At 34.1% G+C, this 16194-nt stretch overlaps 1 protein-coding gene across 1 annotated transcript; it reads right to left on the bottom strand.

Moving 5' to 3' along the window:
* Positions 1-550: 550 nt before the first annotated feature.
* Positions 551-16174, bottom strand: LOC118745015 (putative uncharacterized protein DDB_G0282133). Its single transcript, XM_036478521.1, has 3 exons — positions 15483-16174; positions 1779-1928; positions 551-1379 (listed from the first exon to the last, which is right to left on the bottom strand). The coding sequence occupies exons 1-2, from the start codon at positions 16153-16155 to the stop codon at positions 1924-1926; spliced, it is 678 nt and encodes a 225-aa protein (XP_036334414.1). The 5' UTR covers positions 16156-16174; the 3' UTR covers positions 551-1379; positions 1779-1923.
* Between the last annotated feature and the right edge of the window lie 20 nt (positions 16175-16194).

Consider the following 16194-nt stretch of genomic DNA (forward strand, 5'->3'; position numbering starts at 1 on the left):
ACTGCCGTTTTTTTAAAGTCTAACACCATTTTTGTAAAAATCTTTGCAGCAGTCCAATAGCCAGTAGACTCCATTATTATTATACATAATACGATATACTATCTAAACCCTTTTCAATTATTCCTATAAAAAGTGCTTACCAATTTTCGAATTTTCTCTATTGCTTTGTCCGCAAGCAGCTCGCTCTTTAAAAGGCCTAAAAATAGCTATGCTTTTCCAAGCAGCATCATACCAAACAACTTCGTTACAAAAACCCATACTTTTTTACCTACTTACAAACTTCGTTGCTTTTCTCAGCAAATACAACACTTAACGACGCTTCAATGAATTAACTACAAATGCTTTATATTTTTTTGTAATCTTTTTTTGCGCTTTATTTTTGAAACTTTTTTTATTTATTTTATTTTTAATGTAAATTATGCATAAAATGTAATTTGGGAATATTTTTAAACTTTTTTTGTAATGATTATTAAATTTTTTCTTTACCTTTTTTCTCTCCAGTTTTCAAACTTTCTTTCGCTTCATTGTTGCTTCATCTTTGCTTTTTTCGTTTTTTCAGCATTAAGTAACACTTTCAATATATGTACTTGTTTCTAATTTCAATAAACAGGCGAGCTTAACTTTTATAGTTGAGACGAGTCGAGTTTAATTGGTATCGAATCGAAGTGGATTTGGGTGAAGTGAAGTGGAGTAGAGTAGAGTGGTGAGGGGTGTGTGGCGGTTGTTATTAAAAGACAACTTTGCTGGCTTTTCATTATCTTCGAAAAGTGTAGTAGAAAAATTATATCCTTTAGCAGTATTTAGTTAACTAATTGTAAATAATGACTGTATGAGTTCATGAGATATAGTGTAGGTAGGCCATAACCAAAACCAGAGTCAAGTCATGTTCTGTGTTGGTCGGTCATCACTCATTGTCGAGTGATGATATGAAAAGCCTAAAATCAAATAAACAAAAATTCAGTTGTTTCTTGTTGTTGTTGCGGTTGTTTGTTCTTTTTTTCTTGTGAAATGGTGCGACAACAGCGCTTGCCTCATACTTTCTCTTTCTGTTGAGTTGCAAAATCGCTGCAAAAAAAAAGAGTTAAATAACAATTATTGCGAATTGTTATCCGAGTACAGTTGCTTAAGAGAAGAAGAAGGTGTTTCTACTGGTATGTAGGGGAGGTTTAAAGTGTTGCCAACTACTGTTTGGCCAATAAGTCATAATGCCAGCAACATCCGTTCAAGCACAATTGTCCTTACTGCGTGACGGAAAAAAGCGACAAAAAGCAGTTCACAACGGCAAGATCCAACGATGAGACAATGCTGGGTGTAGGGATTATTCCTTTGGACCCAAACAAAAAAACGCTTCAACGTTTTAAAATTGTAGTTAAAAGGTACTGGAGAAGAGGCAAAGAGTAAATAAAAAAATCAGTATGTTCTTAGTTACATATATTAACTTGTATACATACATACATACGTATCGTCGTTATCAATGCAGAAAGAAGGCCTTTAAAGATACTTTTCTGGAAATGCCGCCTATCTTCCGGCACTCAAATTTTACAGGAGAGCGAAAAAACGGGCTTCTATTTACTACTATTTTACAAATCTGTTGTTTTTATGCATAAATCTCGATGCCTGCAATTCAGCGTTAACAAATCTCGGGCGGTTTTTGCAAAAACATCGACGATTTGCTTCTTCTAAAGGTTTTAATTTTTTTTTTTTTTAATTTGAGTATTTTGCATTGATCACTACAATAGGTACGTACGTACAAGCATCTTCTTCCAAATCATACTTACAAATGAGTTGAGGAGTTATTTCATACACGCAACTGAGTGTGGTCATTCAAACCAGATTTACTCGCTTCCAGTGTGTCCTTATAAACTAGGTTATATATATTTATAGATGTATTTATATGTGTGTGAGTCCTTACAAATATAAAATTTACGCTGTGGAAGAGAGAGCAGAAAAAATGTATAAACGAATGTTCTGTAAGAGGGCTCATTTTGCTGAAATTATTTTTAATATAAGAGTTTTAATGCCAAGTAATAGTTTTAAATACTTTCAGTATTTTTCTATCATTCTTTGGTTTTTTTTACATATTTTGCCGTGTTATGTTTTTTACTTACAACACTAGAATAGCTTACCCACAGAGGTGAATTGGAGTTTTCGCTTATATGTTGTATAACTAATTCTTATAGACGATAGAAGAAAAGTACAATATATGTTGAAACGTTATAAATAGGTCAACCTAAGTCTAGGAAAATCTCAACTATTCAACCTCGAAAAAGACGTCAAGCCAGCTTATCAGTGCATATCAAAAAAAAAAAAAACTTACCCAAAAGGAGCTTACGAGTCATGCGAACTGCTTGCCTACTTAACCGGCAATAAGTTTTTAAGTCCGTTTCTTTGTCTCTGTGACATAAAAGAATACTTCCCCGCAAACATATTCTGAGCGCTCAGAATATATGAGTCGGAAAGGAGTCCTAGGTAAGTAAGAAATATGAGTTTCAAAAACAAACATTTTTTTACTCTTATATGAATCTTTTAGGAGTCATATATGATCCAAGTTATGAGCCAGCACTTTGTGCCAGTATAAAAACAATAACGACTAGAAATTTATATCTAAACTTGTTTATACAGATATGAAAAATAATTAGGAAGGAAAAATAAACAAAATTTAGCTGCAGCAACTGCTATTACATGAATGCTGCAATATATGAACATATGTATATATGTATGCGCAGAGGTTTGTATATAAATATCCAACAGTATTTGAAATGAATTCCTTGCTAACATGGCTCTAAAGTAAGTTCATTAAGAGAGTTGAAGAATAAAGCCAATAGGAGTCACAGAACAGCATACAAGGAGCTCCGAAAGTAGGCATTTATGAGGCCAATAAGAGTCATTTAAGAGCTTCAAAAAGAGTCCAAAATGAGCCGTATATGAGGCCAATAAGAGTCCAATATGACTCATATTGAGGCTCATTTGATGTATGAATTTAAGCTCATATAGGCCGACCTTCGCAGGAAGGGAAACACCCTCATTTCGGACTCTTAAATGAGCTCATAATGAGCACAAACGCTCCGAAATGGGACTCCTTAAAGACTCATTTATGACTCCAAATGTTTGCTGGGATACTATAATGAGCTCTACAAATTCATCACCTTTAGTGATTTTTGTTAAATTTGCAAACACAACGGCGAACGCCTTTGTAGAGCAATTCAACCAACAACTGCCATTATTAACAAACATCTTAAAAAAAAAGTGTCAAAAAAGCCATTTTGTTAGGAATTAAAGGGTTGAAACATTCTAAGTAAAAAGCCAGCAGGTAATTTCAGGAGCATAAGCCTTTCAAAAGGCCTTCTTGATAGTCTAGAGGCCTTCCAATCTACATTCTTTTCTTATTTTTGGATGGAGTGGCACAAGTTGAAGGCCTTCTGCTTTCGCTACCCATAGAAGGGCTTCCAGAAGGGATTTTGTAGGACGTATTTTGGAGGAGTTCTTATAAAGCCGCTTCTTTAATTCATAAAAATCATACTCCTTTAAGGTATTTATTTAAGGTTCTATCAAATATGTTTTGTTGTAATATAAAATGCATATTTAAATTCAGTTGTAATGTTAAATAATATATGTATGTAAATTTACGCATTCGTGTAAATTGTAAATGGAAAAAGGCCTTCTAGAAACCATGTAGGCAAGCACTTTTTTCAGCCCTTCTTGAGTAGGGCTTTTAGAATGGCTTTACTTAAGAAGGTCTTCCCAAATTATCTTCTGGGAATCGCTCGATAAATTTTACTATAGACCTTTGAGGACATAAATTTTAAATACAGTCGATTCACGCATCAGTGCATAGCGCACGTAATTTAAAGTTTTTTTTTTTATATTTGGAGGGTTAAAATACCCTCAAAAAGACCTCATTACAAAATCCTTGATGAGTGTGACGCCGTTTGCAGAACACGTGAGAGGAGTATAGGCTCAATGATTAATTTAGCTCATCACTATTGTGATTTGTAGTGCGCTACAGCAATTCGATTTTAGGTGCTTAAAAACTTAAAAATTTGTGTTGTAGGGGCATATTTTTTGCAGCGGTAAACTTTAAGGTGCAGCAGAAATCACAGTAGTGATGAGCTAAGGTTTGTGACGGCTGTTAGGCTTAGAAGAAACATTGTGAAGAGTAGAGGGCACAATAGATCACGAAGTCGCGGTGCATACCTCATATTAATATGTATCTATCTGAGTATACATATTTTATATCTGTCCATATTTTTGAAAAGTCTACGGCCTAATAAATCTCTCCTAGTGACTTCGACTGAACGTCACACTTAGATCAACTAGAAAGGTATGAGGGAGGTTTCGATTCTCTACAATAAAATACGAGCGGTTGCCACGGCATCAAGAAAACGCTTTGAAATTGAAAAATGTATCAAAAAAGCGGTGGACATTCAGAGCTAAATCTGTCAAATCCTTCGGGATTGCTTGCATATATTAGAGGAAGTAAAATACTCGCAGCATTTTGATAGCAGTATGTGATCCGGCGTATTTGGTCTCTACAAAAAGCTACTGGACTTCGATTTTATATGTTCTTTATACTTCTGCAAAAACATCATGTTCAAGATGAAAAATCTAACAGAACTTTTATAGCCGCACTCAGATTCGTTTAATGACAGCATTTCATGAATGATTATGAAATTCGTTTGTTTTCAATAAATTTAAATTTTGCTAACGTTGCTGCAATGAAAATTTAAATATCATCCAAGGCGAATTTATATAAGGTGGTGTTGTTTCATCAGCTGTGGGTAGCGTTTGATTGTCAAAATTTTGAATTTCGTTAGTGAGTGAGTGAGAACGTGAGAGTGTTTGCATTTTCTGTCGCCCTTTTTCATTCGGGGAAGAATAGCTGAATTTTGTCAATGGCCCGCTAAAAGCAAAAACAAAATACAAGTAATTGTTGTATTTGTTCAATCGATACCACCTTATATTTTTTCGCCTTGATATCATCGATACAATACTTTCTGATTGAAGGTACACTAAATTCATTTCATGAAATGAGTAGTCCACTTGCAAAGTGCGCTATATAAATTTTTTTCGATTTTTAGTTGTTGGTGGTTATCGTACCAGTATTTAAAGTAGTTTCATGTCCACTAACAATACATTGCAAAATCGTTATATATTCTGAAAAAAATAGCATCAAATGTTAGCTACTCTAGCAAAAGTCGCTATAATACTTAATGTCTGTATATATATACTTTCAAAAGTCGCTATAATATTTATTGTACGTATTTATACAAGTTCAAAAGTCTCCATCTTCTGATGAACTTAGAAAGAAAAACGTGGTAGTCGTGGAAGACGTATTAAAAACAAGCAGTCTAACCTTCATGGAAGAGAGAACGCGAAAAGCTTAAAAAAGCTGGCTATATAAAACTTACTGTTTCAAAACTCGCTATATTTAATTTCTATATATAAAATTTGCAAAAACTACTACACTGCGATTTTGATTTTTAATGTTATTAGGCTCTTATTTATCCAAATTTTCTGATAATAAAAAGAAATATACAATTTGGATGTTACTTGTTGTTGTAGACGTTTTTTTTTTTTTTTTATGGCTTACTATTATAAAATCACATAACGCTGTTTGCAAGTGGACTACTCAAATAAACGACTACAAAAAGATCAATGCTTTAATAGAGAGTTCGGCGTTATTTGGGAAAAAATGATGTGAAACCAGAATATGACTTTGTAAGGCAGCACAGAACCCGTCATATTTCTAAAAGATGCGATGAAATCTCGGCAACGGCGGTTCAAATCGATTTTCTACAATTTTACTGAAATGAATTCAAAGTAGTGTTGATCTCATCTGTGGGAGAAAACTTAAAAATGGTCGTTTTATGGCTTCAATCGTTCTACAGCATTTGCAATTCCGGCCAATCGAAATAGCTGCGCAATAGAATTAGCAGAGTCTATAGCACATACATATTCCGAAGTCATCAAAGACGAGCCAGAATGTTTCCAAATTTGGGTTAAAATATCGCATTGTCAGAGCAAAGTTTTATGCGCGTCGATTAAAAAATTTTATCGAATACAAAGTTGTGTATTAAATATATACATAGTGTTTCAAAAAAATAAAATAATAGATATTACTTATATTTGACAGCTAGTCATTTTAGTATATTAACTATATTCGAAAAATCGTCATTATTCAATTTTTACACCCCCCAGGTAATCTGGGCTCGAATCGTCACAAACGATATCGTATTACTCGTCACGTAAAACACATTTTTCGGATTATGGCATACGTGAACGTACTCTTTATCTCATTCATCTTATACGACTGGCGGTATCACGTAATTCTCTCTCGTATGGTTTTCGATCCGTGAACGGATGTTACGATTCGAGCCCAGTTTTCGGATCGATATGTTGTTCAAAATATTTTTCTGAATCGATTCGATTTATTTTTCTATGGTCGCACAGTGTTTCGACTATATGGAGGCAGGTGGAAATAATAGTTACCCTGAACCGATTTTGCTGAAACTGGACATGTGCTCTAATTGTACTTAGGAACAGGGAATTATGAAATTTGGTAAAGATGATGGATGGCTGATAAAAATTAAAACTGATTGGTGAAACATATATTTCTGAAAGAGAATATAAAACTTTCCTTCCTCGCTGTAATAGTCGAACACGTCTGAGTTTTGTTTTTATTGCACTAGTATGTTAACGAATCATTAAAGGAGCTTTGTAGCACAAGTATAAAGTCTTAAGGAGCTTAGCTTTGATGTCTGTCACTAAGCACATCCACTTCCAACCACCACATGAATATAGAAAGACCCTAACTCAGTTTCTTTCGAAATTCCGCTTTGTACAAAGGTCAGTAGATTACTCAGTAAGGAGCTAAAGAATTTAAAATAAACTACTAAATAAATTACCACTATGTAAAGAAACCAAAATGTATGTACTGCATTTTTACTTGTTTTTTTTAGGGGTTGCAATATTGGTATTGTCACTCTTGAAGGAAATAGTACAGAGAAGGGGGAATACTACTGAGCCGAATAACGGGTACGAATTGTCAACTCTTCATATGAAGAGACTTTCCTCAAACATCAAAATTCTAACTCCTCCAAACTGCACCATAGCTTTGGTCAACACGATATCCTTTAACAGAAATGTGCCATACTTATTCGGCTGCAGAAAAAAACTAAATTGGTAGCGCGGTGTAATTGCACAAATCGTTTGAACGGGAACAAGAGGAGAACAAACGGTTCGGCAACGTTTTCAAAAAGAACAAAACTTTCAAGAACGATGTCAAGGAGAACAGAGTGAGAACGAAACTTTCGGGAACTTTTCCCATGAAAACGAAAGTATCGAGAACGCTTTCAAGGAGGATCAAATAAAAACAAAAGTCAGGGGAAAGTTCAGGTAGAAAACAAAACGAGAACAAAAGTGTTGATAACTTAGAGGGGCGTCTGCATGTTAGGATGAAAATTCGTTTCAGTGAAAAGCAAGATTGTAATTCTAAGCCAGGGGAAAGCGGGATCATTTCAACATCCAGATGGTTTATCATTTGGGTGAACTGTCCATTTATGGAACAATTTTTAATTTTTTGTGCAAGAAAAGTTCGCGTCTTAAGTCTTTTGTTGACTAATGGATCGATTACGGATAGCAACGCAACTACGGTTCAGTTGTCAGCTGGCAATGCAACTGAAAAGCAAACTTGTATTACGAATAGCAACTATCGTCAGTTGCCGTAGAGTTATCTATAATCGGAATTTGACAGCAAGTGGTTGTAAACCCTGATTCAATAATTAAAGGTTTGCTCACTAGCAGTGTTGCCAGGTCTTCGGCATGAGAAAACGTAACTCTTGGCCTGAAAAAACGTCATTTCCTACTCAAAAAGGTCTTTTTCAAATGTATGCACAAAGAACTGTTCTTATTAAACTTATATTATATACAAAGGTACATATGTACGTAAGGTATATTAAAATGTCATTTGCTCTGTCACATTTAAAATTCCTTCTAAACTGGTTTGAGATCGTTAATATAAAAATAATTTTATACATATACTTGTGATCAGCTGATTAAGACATCGATTTGGGCTGTTTCTTTTTTGTTTATTTAATGTTTATTATTTTTATATAAAAGCCTGGCTCATTATATAGCAAACAGAATATAAATCCACATTTCAAACTTTGTGAACTTTATGAAAAACATGCAAAATTTCAGCTAGATTTTCAACTTTTTATTAAGATTTTTTAGAATTTGTTTGAGTATGCAGGTTGCTAGCCCATTAAATTCCAGGGAAATAATGTGCAAGTTTTAAGGTGCTAAAGAATCGCGTTGATTTTTAGTATATATATTTTTTCTGGTCAAATGTCTGCTTAAGTGGTCGGTTGTCGAAAATGCTAAATTACGTTCTGCTAAGAAGGAACATTGCAATATTTCAGCCTTTTTACGTTCATTACATTTTCAATAAGGGGCCGCATGCGACTAATTGTGTCATATTCTTAATGCGCTTCAATAAGGGTTAAGTCAAAAAGAATAAATATCTTTTGAAGCAGCTTCTTCAAAGCTTGTAAAGGTTTATTAAGAAAATAATCCAAAATCAGTTCTACTTACAAGATTTAGTAACAGAGAAAAATTACTGGAAAGTTAAAAAACGTCACAGGATACAAAAAAGTCAAAATGACGTTAAAAACGTCAACCTGGCAACGCTGTTCACTAGTGACCTTGCCTAGGGCCTTGCTAAGGGAGCCGATTTTGTCAAGAGGGAGCGAGAAAACTGTTTTCTGAGCTAACTTTTATAATTGAATCATGGTTGTAAACAAGCTATACTAGTAAAATGAAATTATTAAAATAAAGAGTTTTAAATAAAAGTCTGCAATAATGCTAAGTTCAGTGAACTATTTTTTGAAGATAAAGTCAAAAGATAACGCTGTAAAGGGTTTTAATTTATTAACTGTATGTGTTCAGATTCAAAGCATATTCCAAACTTCCAAAATAAGCTGTAAGCTGGTCAATACACAGAGGAACGACTTCGTTGAACTTCAATACCTCCGCTCCTTAAAGCTTTCGCAGCGCTTAAATTTTTCGCAAAAGGAAGTCCCATGGCAATGACTTCAATTTGGAAATTTGGCATGACGGTAGCTTTGAAAGAGGTACCTCAGTTGATAGAGGACGAAATTTTCAATCAAAGGTTCGCTTTTGTTACACCAAACGCGCGTGCTCCACGGAAACTAAAATTTCAAGTTATTGTTTTGTTGTTATTTTCACAATATTCTGTAAATGCTAATTACATACATTGCAAAATATTAATATCGTTCAAACTATTATAAACTAAAATATTTGATATACTTTTTAATTTTCGGTCAATACAACAATACCTTTCAATTTTCGGTGAATACACACTTTGCAGCAACTGCAGTTGCCAGTTGCCATCTGTAATATTGTTTCGGCAACTAGTAACGCAACTGAAGTTCGGTTGCCTTCCATATTCCATAAAAATATTTTTTTATTTTATTGTTTTTTGCGATGTTGCTTTGACCAGGGCTTAAAACCCTGCCCTGCGGAGTGGTAGCGCGCACTGCTAACCCCTACACCATAGCGGCCGCACCATTAATTTCAATAATTATTTTTACATACTTCTTTTTTGAGGAATTTTAATATTCAAACATTTCAAACTAATGCAGCCTATGAGAAACATTTTGTTCTGGCTTCCGTTCTTCGCGAGTGGTTCAGAGAAGCTTTGTTCCCGTTTCGTTCTCTGTCAGAACGTTCCTTAGACTTTATTTCACAAATTGTTCTTCCAGAGAAAGTTGCTTAGACTTTTGCTCCCGTTTTGTTCTTTGCTAAACGTTCCGGAGACTTATTTCCGAAGATGTTGTTTGAAATTTCGTTCGCTTTGGGAACATTTTCCCATTAATTTTTATTCAGAACGTTATCGACAACTTTGTCGACTTTTTTTATCTTAATCAAAAATTCCGCAGCATCTGTAATACCATTTCAGCCACTGCCAATACAACTGAAGTTCAGTTGCTATCGGTAATCGAGCCATTAGATTCGATCATACCTTTTGTTCTCAGCCATACCTCAGGCTTCCCTTGCTAGTTCCATCTCTTTTGGAGATCTGCGACAATAGCCACGGTTTGTACAGCGCTTTGAGAGCTGACCATAAATATCTGTCTGGAATGGAAATCCTATACCTCTCTGTAAAGTTCAGACTTGGTGGAGAGTAATTCGTGTCCGGTATAACTACGGTCCTTAAGATTGCGGTGTTGCCATCTTCAGCCTGGTATTTCCCTCAGCCTCAAGGTGGCACACCATGCTGATTGTTTTCCAGCAATTTCAATTGGCAGAATATCGAGGAACACACACATAGCTTCCAATGGAGTTGTGCGTAGAGCCAAACAGATGCAGAGCATCGCAGTTCTTTGCACCTTGAATAGAATCGACCACCGTGTATAGTAGCCGATAATCCGTTTTTTTAGAATGTCTATTGCTAATAGCAAAAATATGGTTCATTAAGCTCTAAAAAAATCTGTGCGTAATATGAAAATTTTGAGCCAATATCTTATGCTAGATTTCCACTACGCATTAAATGGCAAAAATGACAAATGGCTAAGTCGGGCATTAAAAAATTTTCGTATCATTACATTAAAAAAGTAGTCATTAAGTTCATTCGCCAAGGCATTTTTTTAATTGGCATACATTTTTTGTCTTTTCAATGCCTAGTGGAAATTCAGCATAAGGCTCGTCAAAGTCCATCTAAGTTCAATGTGCTCAGCATTTTTTTTTCTCGCTTAGTTCAATCGAAAATTTGATGCTCTACAAAAATACCAAATTATATAGAACTACGTCTTTCGAAGATAATTGTAATTAAATAAAAAATATTGATTAATTTAATCATTTTTGTTTAATTTTCATTTATGGTTGGGAAATAATTTATAAATTACTAATTATATAAGAAATTATTATAATTATTATTTTAAAGTCAAAACTTATCAATATAAATTCATTGGGTGTAGGAAAGATCATTTTCTACTTTTTAGTCCATCCATAGAAACGTGGTATATTATATTTTATTTTTTTTTTTTATTAAAGTTTACATAGAAAGACTTGAAATTTGATTTCATCAAACATTTTATAAAAAAAAACATAACGTAAGTGTGTTTTCTTAACAAAAAAAGGGTTTAAATTCTAAAATATTTTTTACCCATAAATAGTAATTTAAAAAAAATTGTAATCAAGAAATATATTAATTAATATCTTTTTACTAAAATTTCAGAAGCGTTTTTTTGTAGAAATAAGCTAAGAAAACTTTTTTTTAGCTAAGAAAACTTTTTTTTAGCTAAGAAAACTTTTTTTTAACACATGGAACTTTAATAGAGTTGGGCGAGCCTAAGATATTGACCAAAATGTTTCACCTTTCGCATAGTTTTTTTTAGGGCATAATGAACCATATTTTTGATATTAGCAATAGAAATTCTAAAAAAAGTGAATTTTCAGCCCACGCCAGTGTATAACCAATGCATTGTGCTAGGGACAGCCCGCAGCTAAGCCCAAGCGCACCCTTACAGCTTTAAAGCGCTACCGCGTTGCTTTAGCTTTGGAGATAACTTGGTGCATTACATTCTATAAAGCGGATGGCGCGAAAAAGTATGCACTGTTCCCACGACGGGTCTACATAACGCGTGATACATGTAGAGCTTTGATTTCAATTTTAAATAAAACACTTAAAACATAACTGGATGCCTAAATCTTCATTATTACCCTAAAGAACAATCTGTTACATTTAATTTTTAAAAAGTATTTTATTCATTCTGAAACATTATGCTGTGTTTCCACTCGGCATCAAATGACAAACTTATTTTCGGAAGGTTCGACTAAAAGGATTCGTGTAAACACCCGACAATATTTTTGTGCTACACAATTTTTTTTTACAATTTTGAAGACTAATATGCGGAGTAATTTTATAAAATACATATCCACTATTTATGAAAACTCATATTTTGATGCAGGAGGTTGGCTAAATTAAAAATGCATCGTTTCGAAAAGGATAAAGGTGCTTTTTTATTTTTAATATTTTTATTGAGCTATGTACCACGATTGTTTATTAGGAAAAATTGCAAAATCAACAAAGTCCAAGCGGTAGAAGTTATAGCAGCTGTTTCGGAGATCACCACATCTCCTCATCAGACTTCTTTTTTCTAGACTTCAGCAGGGATCGAACCTGCGTAATCGATGTGCAAAGTCAGAAACGTTAACCACTGCGCTATGTACACCCTGTAAACTCTTGTTGCTAATTCAGCGTTTTGCTTTTTGATGTTTTCTCGTTTATATCGATGGCTGAGTGGAAGATCGACCTATCTCGGCAGCCAGTTCGAAAACGCTCTATCTCAAAAAACTTTTCAAGAACGCCCTATTTCAGAATTCGTTTCAAAAACGCCCTATCTCAGCTGTCGATTCAAAAACGCCCTATATCAGCATATTTTCAATACATTTTGAAGTGAGATAGGGCGTTTTTGAACCGAATTTTGAGATAGGGTGTTTTTCAATTAAATTCAGAAATAGGGCGTTCTTGAAAAGTTTTTTGAGATAGAGCGTTTTCGAACTGGCTGCCGAGATAGGTCGATCTTCCACTCAGCCATCGATATTCAATGAAAGGAAAAATTTGGTAAGTCCAAAAGAAGCTCCGAAAATTCGATAAGGCCAAATAGTATGAAATCTTTTAATAAGATCGGAATCCCTCTGATTCATATGGAGTTTTGCTTTTCTTTAAAAAGGCAAAATGGTATATTCAAAGTTTTCCAAAATACTTGAAAAAAATTCAATAAAAAGTTTTCTCCTCTCCTGGAATAACTGTCAATAACTGTTGTCTCAAATGATCAGAAAAATATTACGATCATCTAACACGCAACTTTTCAGTTGATCAGAAGTACAGAACAACGCGTTCAAAGGTGCAATCGCAACAGTTACTGAGCTGTTGCGCCTTCTGAACGTGCCCATTGTTCATTTCTACAGGGTATTTCCTGAACGGCACAAATTGTTTGTCATTTCAACGCCTAGTCGGATTTTTTTTTAATAAATTTTTTCAAGGAAACGTAAAAAAAAAAACATTTTTTTTGTCTCTCAAATGTTTCTTTCGACAGATTTATCTCGTTAATTTCCACTTAAAACCCTCTTAAAATATTTCTAAATTGCAGACAGATGACTTTAAACGGTGGTTTTTTTAAATGGTAAACTGCTACTGATAAAAATCTATTTCCGTCGAAAGTAAAAAAAACCTTGAGAATCCTAAGAGATTATATTCAGAATTGGTCCCTAAAACGCACTTAGAGAAATAAGGTGTGCAGTAAGATATACGAATACTTATAATACATGTACATTTCTGTTATGGCAAGCTATAATATAATACGACATGCGGCCGAATGTGTAATGCTCCGAGAATTAAATTTGTTGTGCAGAAACACTCGCATGACAGAGATATACATGTGTATACATTAGGCCGTACCACCTTGCAAGTAAACGAAAAAAAGTTCGCTCTACACCCCTGAGTCTACATTATTTTTGCAAGGCGATTTCGAAAAAAATCGTATTTTATTTGGCTGGCACGGCTTTTTACATTGTTCGGTGACACCTGCATTCGGCAATAAATATTTGTATAGTTCTACTGGAATATTTTTAATTTACTTACATTAGGGGGATATTTTATAGTGATACGAACTGAGATTTGGTGGTATGTACTAGAACGGAGTACTTGATGTCCATGAATTTTAGAATAAAAAAAAATTGTCTCTTCGAGACAAGTACATCGATATGTCATACTTTAAAGTCCGACTTCGAATGCCGAAGGTCTGAAGAAAAATGTAAAAGGGAGACCCCTACGATCTGAAAAAAAAAAAAAATATTTGTTTTCGAATATTTTTTTTTTGTATTTAAGTTACTCCAGAAAAGTTTACCATGTTTAAACAAGAAGGAGAATTATTTGGCCCAGCTAGAAGTTATGGCGCCTAGAGCTCTAGATACCCGGGTATCGAGCACTGCGAGTAGCTCGATACTCGCTCGAAACTCGTTCATTGCTCAACTGCTCAAATGTTTGTTCAAAATTTTCGAGTTTTTGAACAATTTCATAAACAAAAGAAAATTTTTAAATTGTATTTGTCAGCAGCTGCTTTCTAATTCATGTTAAATAAATTATATTATTTAATACCAATGTAACAATCTTTGCATTATATATGAATAATTTGAAAAATTTTAAAAGTTGCTACCAAAAATGTCAATATAATAAAAAAAACATTGCTCAAATTACTTGAAAAAACTCGAATTGCTCGAGCTCATGCTCGAAAAATTTCGAGTAATGAGCATTGAACAAGTGTGCGAGTACTCGCTGCTCATATACCCGGGCTGTTTGAAAATGTGCGAACAAAATCGAGTAACAATTTAATTTCTTTAAAAAAAAATCCATTAATGCAGTAAATCCTTGATCATTTTGATAAAATTCTCCGAGCGATGAAACTGATCTTAAAGATCAGTACTTAGACTTTGAAATTTCATATTTGGTGCAATTGAATAATATACGATTACTAACTATCCTCCGTGGTAAGGCGTTGATAACAATTTGAATTAGATTCAATATTCATTCTTGCAATTGAATTGAATTTTAAATGTTTTTTATTGAACCAGAGCGTTTTTTAGAATTTCTGGAAACATGACACCATGGCTGCGTTTCTTTATACATTCCAGATCATCCCGTTTCACAGCCAGAATAAACAGAATGCGTTTGAAATATACGTTAACAGATCACCAAGAATGTTCTAAAGAATAAGTAAACAAAAAGGTTTATTCCAAACGTTCAAAATGAATAAAGAAATGTAGCCCATATGTCATGCCTTTGTGAGTACTCAAAACAGAAAACTGCTGTTGCCACTCTTCGAAATTGCCTTGCAAAAACACTTTAGACTCGAAAGGTAAGGTAAATGATCCCTTAAAACGGTTTAAGATTTTTGCAATTGAACGTTTTGCTTGCCATCGCAGATATGCACAATCAGTGAAATAAAATCAATAGAAATTAATAATAAAATAAGTTTTTCGTTTTTTTGTTTTTTTTTACTCATTTTCTTTTTTGTACTTTCCTGTTATTTTTTATCTCTTTTTATTTTTATTATTTTGTAAAATTGCCATTGTATAATTTTTTTTTTTCAAAAAATATATCTCCTGTTTTTTACTATGATTTTTTTATTTTTTTCTTCATTTTTTTTGTTTTTTATTAATATTTTTATTTCATTTTTCTTTTTTTCACTGAGAAATATTTTTTGTAAAAAATTTTACGTGTAAAATCGTAATAAAAGTAATATGTAAATCAAAGTAAATTGATAAAATACATACATAAATAGGTACAGTTAAAGGAAAATTAGGAGTATAGAGGAAAAATCGATATCCAGTCAGAGTAGTTTTGTTTTGTTGGTCGCTAAAAGCCAATAATAAATAGTATTGCTGTGTTAAAAACTTACAATTAATAGTTGTTGTAGTGTTATCGGTCATCATCAACAGATCGTCGTCGGCGTTGTCATCAACGTCATCAGCGGCATTCATTTGGTGGCTATTGATGTCAGCATTTGTGTTACATGAATTATGGTAACTATAATTTTTGTTGTCGTTATTTGGATTGGAAATCGTAGCTGTGGTTGTGATAGCGGCAGCGGCAGTGGTATCGGCGACATTGGTGGCGGCATTATAGCAACTATTCCTATTAGAGTTGTCGCAATTTGTATAATTTGTAAACTGATGACTCTGATTGGAGTTAGCATTTGCAGTTGTCGATTTTGAAGTGGAAAAGGTAAGCGGTTTCTCGTTGGTTGTGGCGACGACACCGCCACTACCACCACCACCACCACCAGCACGCACCACACTCATCATACCGCCAGCAGACATATTATTCTGCAACCGGCGACTATTGTTCCTTTGGTAAATCGATGATGCTGTGGGCAAGCCTTGCTTGAATGCCATTGCCGCGTTGCTGCTGTGGTTGGGGATTGAAGTTGCGCGCTGACTAAATATACTATTTGAATTGGCAGCGGCCGCGGCGTTATTGTTTTTACGAAATTTCTGTGAATGTGAAACTATGGATGAATGTGTATGATGTGTGGAGTGTGTAGAGTGTGCAGTATGAAGTGAATGAGTCATATAATGTGATTGTGGTTGTGGTTGCGGCGGCGGCGGAGG

Source organism: Rhagoletis pomonella, unplaced genomic scaffold, assembly GCF_013731165.1.
Source record: "Rhagoletis pomonella isolate Grant_MI unplaced genomic scaffold, Rhpom_1.0 Rhpom_scaffold_00008, whole genome shotgun sequence".
NCBI lineage: Eukaryota > Metazoa > Arthropoda > Insecta > Diptera > Tephritidae > Rhagoletis > Rhagoletis pomonella.

Coding starts and splice junctions, on each gene's coding strand:
- LOC118745015 (XM_036478521.1), bottom strand. CDS start 16,155: ATGACTCATTCACTTCATACTGCACACTCTACACACTCCACACATCAT.